Source organism: Cystoisospora suis (assembly GCF_002600585.1).
Source record: "Cystoisospora suis strain Wien I chromosome Unknown contig_785, whole genome shotgun sequence".
Classification (NCBI taxonomy): domain Eukaryota; phylum Apicomplexa; class Conoidasida; order Eucoccidiorida; family Sarcocystidae; genus Cystoisospora; species Cystoisospora suis.
The window spans coordinates 1-5490 of NW_027153586.1; the positions used below are offsets into that span (position 1 = coordinate 1).

General features: G+C 40.9%; 1 protein-coding gene across 1 annotated transcript in view; it reads left to right on the forward strand.

Annotated features, from left to right (window-relative positions):
* Positions 1-19: 19 nt before the first annotated feature.
* The window catches only part of CSUI_001903 (concanavalin a-like lectin glucanase family protein), a 7134-nt gene continuing 1663 nt past the window's right edge, over positions 20-5490 (forward strand). The window contains exons 1-4 of the mRNA XM_068062106.1: positions 20-1149; positions 2305-2523; positions 3579-3830; positions 5145-5195. Of these exons, the coding sequence (XP_067925918.1) occupies positions 194-1149; positions 2305-2523; positions 3579-3830; positions 5145-5195 (1478 nt within the window). The 5' untranslated portion in view covers positions 20-193. The remainder of the gene's footprint in view (positions 1150-2304; positions 2524-3578; positions 3831-5144; positions 5196-5490) is intronic.

Sequence of the window (5490 nt, forward strand, 5' to 3'; positions counted from 1 at the left end):
AGGCTAATTCTGGGTCTCTTTTCCTCTTCTTCTCCTCTTCAGACATTGCCTTCTTCTCAAGTCAATCGGAATGACGAGATAAATATGCAGAACTCTTCTTCTTCCAACGCACCTCCCTTCAGTCAGATGCAGTCAGGCATGAGGAGTCAGAGTAAGAGACCTCCTTCTCATACCTTCACACAATCCCCTACACATGGATTCTCACCCCCCTTCTCTCCTTCTTCTTCTTTCTTTCTCTCCTTCTTCTTCTTCTTCTCTTTCTTCTTTTTCTACTGGGGGCGTGGAGAGAAGGGCATTTCGTTCGTTCGTGAGAGAGGAGATAAAGAGGCAAGAGAAGGGCGAGGGAGTTGAGCCAACACATTTAAGGAGGAAGAGCCGGCAGTTGAAGAGAGAGAAAAGTGCTTCGATAGAAGTAGAAATCTTGTCTTCTACACCCTCTCAGGGTGGGGGTGAAGATGAAAGACAGATAGGAGATACCAAAGAAGGGAAGAGAAGAGAGAGATGTTTCTCTAACTCTTCTTCAGACGAAGAAGAAGATGAGGAGAGTAAGATCCATCCATCTCCCCCTTCTGCAGCATGCGAAGAGATAGAGCTGACAAGAACGCTTTCAGATCGTAGCCTTCCTTCTTCCCCCATCACCCCTACTGCTCTCTCCGCAGCAAGAAGATCTTCCTCTTCTTCTTCTCTTCTTGATCAGGAGCATTCTATCTCCATCTTCTTTTCGTCTTCTTCTTCTTCTGTATCCGTCGGAGACCCTTCCTATCGTCGGCGCTCTCGTCTTCTCTTTCAAAATCTCTCCTTCCACTACGCCGCTGCGCCTGCTATGAACTCTCGCCAGCCCTCCTCTTCTTTTCTTCATGAAGGGGGGAGAGCCCGGGGTGGGTATGGAGAAGAAGAAGAAGAAGACTCCCGAAATCCGCATGGCCAGCCGTATCCATACTATGGAGGGGGAGAAGAAGAACAAGGGGAAGATCAGCACTATGAAGAAGAAGGAGGAGACGAAATGACGGGGGGGGAGGCTCAAGCTCCAGGGAGGAAGAGAGATATCGCCGCTTCTCTTCGTATCGAGGCAGATCTTTATCCTTTCTACAAGTGGTTTGTCGCCACCTGGACTCTCCTTCACTACTGTCTCTTTCTCACTATTGGAAAGTAAGAAAGAAGGAAAGACAAAGAAGGAGGCAACACCTACTAACGCATTAAAAGGAAAGACGTATACCTCCGTCTATAGACATCCATGAGGGAGTGAGTTCTCTGTATTACGCCACATTGATATATAGAGAGAGAGAGAGAGAGCGAGAGAGACATACATATAGCTATAGAGGGATTGATATATATGTATGTATATAGATCTATATATACAGGTATAGATAGGTGGAGAGATAGACTTTAAGAGCAAGATGGGATATGCTTGAATGAGAATCGATGAAGAGTGCCGTTTTCGGTCGTCTCGCTTATCTCTCGCCTCTACACAATGGCTGAAGAATCCCTAGTTCAATCAGACAAAGTAGACACGAAGATAATACATATAGATATCATAACTAGAAAGATCTATGCATGCGCAGAGATATATGTAGAGAGCTAGATATAGATGGTCTCCAGATGTATCTAATTCTCTTCCATACCTTCGGAGACCCTTCTGCTCTTCTTTTTCGTGATGCGGTTGGTCTACTTTTCATCTCTGCAAATTTCTTTCTTTTTCTGTCTCTCTCTCTCGCTCTACTTCATTCTTTCTTTCTTTCTCTCTCTCTCTCTCTCCCGCATATTCTATGATCTCGACAGACACTAGAGTCGTGTATCTTATCTCACGCAAAAGGATTCTTTACATTCTCAAAGAAATCTTCTTTCTCTCAGCAGCCCTTTCATGCCTAAGAGAAGAAAAAGAAGAAGGCTGCGGGGTTGCTTGCCACATTCCTCCGTGTCCATCATTCACATCTATCTGTCTCTATATGGGTCTATGTATTCTAGCTTCATATATGCCATTCTGTCTCTCTCTCTGTATGTGTGTATGTATGTGTTTCTTCACTTTCTATGCACCCCCAATCATCTCTTTACAAACCCCCAGTCCTCTTCCTCTTCACATTTAGATAAAGAAATCTACCCAACATAGATAGATAGATAGATCAAAGATAGATAGATTAAAGATAGATAGATAAAGATGGATAGATAGATTAATGATAGATACCCATGCATAGCTCTTTCTATGTAGAATGGCATCAAGTAAGTATGTATATATGTATGTGTATGTATATGTTTTGGTGTGTATGTACACCTGTGTATGTGTATGTGTATGTGTGCTGTGGGAAGGTTATCTCTTACAGGATTTTTATGTGTGACGGAGACAGCCATTCCCGGGGCTCCTAAATATAAATTTCTTGCGGCGGACTATAACGTTGCATGCAGTCAAGTGAAGACAGAAAAAGTGATCGGAGGTGCAGGGGTTCTTCTTTGGCTCTTCTTTGTTCCTCTCTGTCATTTCTTCTTTCTCTCAAGGAAACTCCAAAAGGATATTTGGCACACAGACAAGTAATCTACATACGCACATCCATACCTCCTCTCGATTTCTTCTCTCCCTCTTTCATTCTCTTCTCTCTCTCTCTCTCGCTGTTCTCTCTCTCTTTTTTGCTTTCCTCTCCGTCTAATCATTTATATATATATAGATATATATGTATACATAGGTGTGTGGAGGTGGCTGTATGTGCAGTGTAGGGATGTCTATGCTGTTAGATGAAAAGCCCATGCGTAGGGAGGAAATTCGAGAGTTGATAAGAGGATAGAGAAGACAGCTCTGGTGTCTAGATGGATCTCTCTATGGTGCATGCAAGAGATATCTTCCTATATCTTTGTATGAACCTATATGTGGCCATATAAAAGCAGCGCCGCTATCGCTCGTCGTATGTGTCTATAGATGTACGTACACCGCTACCATCTTCATACATATATCTGTATATATGTATATAATAGGATGATAGGGATAGTCAACGAGGGTGTCTAGAAAAGCAGTTTCTTCTTCCAAGATTCGAGAGGAGTGTCTGCTACCCGTTAACCTCGATCTGCCCTTCTAGACACTCACGCGTGTAAGAGATGTACTTGTATAATGGTATATATATATATATGTATAGATCTTTCTTCATATATGTGTGTATGCAGAGGTGTATACTCGGAGTATAAAAGGGACTGGGTATATCTTTTCCGTTTCTTTGTCCTTCTCTCACCTTTTGTTTATGATACCATTGGAAGAGAAGGAATAAGCTTCTCTCGCTTCCTTCTGTCCCAGCCCAATCTCTCTCTGTCTTCATACATATATATATCTAGATAGATATACGCCTTTACGGATACTATGTGATTTAGTCTATCTATCTATGTACATCTATGCACCTTATCAGATACATATACATACTATATACATATATATATATATATATATATATCTCGCTTCGTACATCATCATGATATATCTCACATGCATATAAATGTGTGTCTCTAGTATTGTGTGTATGTGTATCTTTCTTCCCCTCATTCCTTTCTTTCTGGACTTGCGTGCGCTGCGTTTCTGTCTGTCTGTCTGTCTTTTTCTTTAGATTCTCAGTGATTTGCTCGTGGCCTGTGTATGGATTTCGCAAGGGGTATCGTCTTTTATACGGGTTCCAGCTTCTTATGCTTGATATAGCTCTCTTAGCCACATCCATACCTCTCAGCTCAGGGACTGTACAGACTACATACACCGCACCTGGAGGCGTTGTGTATACCTATCGCTCTCTAAAGATCATAACCTCCACTCAAATCATTTGCGTTATCAATGTCATCATCTTCTTCGCTGTCATTCTTGTCATGTAAGTCAAACCGACCTCTCCATCTCCAATCTTTACATACACATATATATACATTAATGCATGCATGCTATATCCATATATATATATATGCATAGAGGCCTATGTGATTGTAGTGCTGTCATGTTCTTTGGGTTCATTCCTCTCATGTAAATCTCGCTGATCTGTCTCGAATCCACCTGTCTATCTAAACGTATACAACATACGTATATCTAGTATATCCTATTTGTATATATATATATTTATATATACGTCTTAATGGAGGGGCTAGTCACGTTACGAAGGCTGTCATTCTTGTGATTCGGGCCGACGACATCTCTATACATGACGACATAGATATATATATATATATATGAATCTATGTATATATCTATAGAGACTATACGTGTATAGCTATATACCTATCTATATACTTATCTGCCTCTATCTGTATGTATTTCTGGAAGGCTGTGTGTGTGGGATGTTAGATATACGTAATAGAGGGTGCATGCATTCGATCAACGGACGGGCTATAGAATCGAGGAAGAATAGAAAGTCTCTTTCATACTTGCTGCATTTGAGTTGGGAGATCTTCTATTCTTCTCCTCTTTAGCTCTCTCACTTACAGGGGTGTAGATATGTAAAGTTTCATAGACATTTCTCTATCTTAAATCTATCTATCTATACAGAGGCGCACGGGTGTGAGGCTCGGCATATATCAATACTCGAGAATCTCATTCATTCAGTCACTTCTATATATCTATCTCTTTCCTTCGGAGATGCTATTCTCTCGGTATCTATCTACACGTACATGAATAAATATGGATATGTCTCTACATATTTGTATAGATCTTTATCTATAAATGCATATCTCTGTACGTATGTGTATATGTATCTATATATATATATATCCATATATCTCTACATATACGTATCTATATATATATATATATATATATCTAGTTTGATATGTATGCTTGTGAAGAGACTTGGAGATGTTCCTCATGCAGATATCTCACTGCAATTTTTCTGCTGTAGGCTCACTCTGTCGACACCTCCTTATTTAAGGCCTACTGCGCCTGCTACTCTCAGGGTTCTCCACCTAGATATACACATATCTACATATATATACGTGTATATGCATGTACACTGTAGAGCTATATGTGGCTCTTCATGTTGGGTATCTCTCGCTATCTCTCTCTTCTCTCGGTGTATCGACATGAGAGTTTGTCTTAGGTAGAGAAGGACTCTTTTGCCAGTAGAAAGGAGTTTAGAGAGAAGAGGGGACCAACTAGCATAATCCGATATATCTGTCCGTACGTGTATTGATCCTCGTAGGTTCCGTCCGTATGAACAGACGAAGTTTGGGTTTGCAGCCCTCCTCAGTAGGTATGCCTGAAGTCGAAGCCTTCATTCCCCCTTACTCTTCTTCTTCTTCTTTTTCGTCTTCTTTCTTTTCTGGCTCTTTTGTGATCTTCTCGTTTGAGAGATAGATTAAAGATTAAAGATAGATAGATTAAAGATAGTTGGTTAGATAGAAATCCATATAAAGGGTGACGGGCGTTGATGAGCGTTAGAGGGGTGGTCTCTTTTTGTGTATTGCATGCACGTGTTTATTTCGTCAGTGTGTGACTATTACCACTATTGGAGGGGCAATGGAGTTTTCTTTCTTTCTAACTCTTTC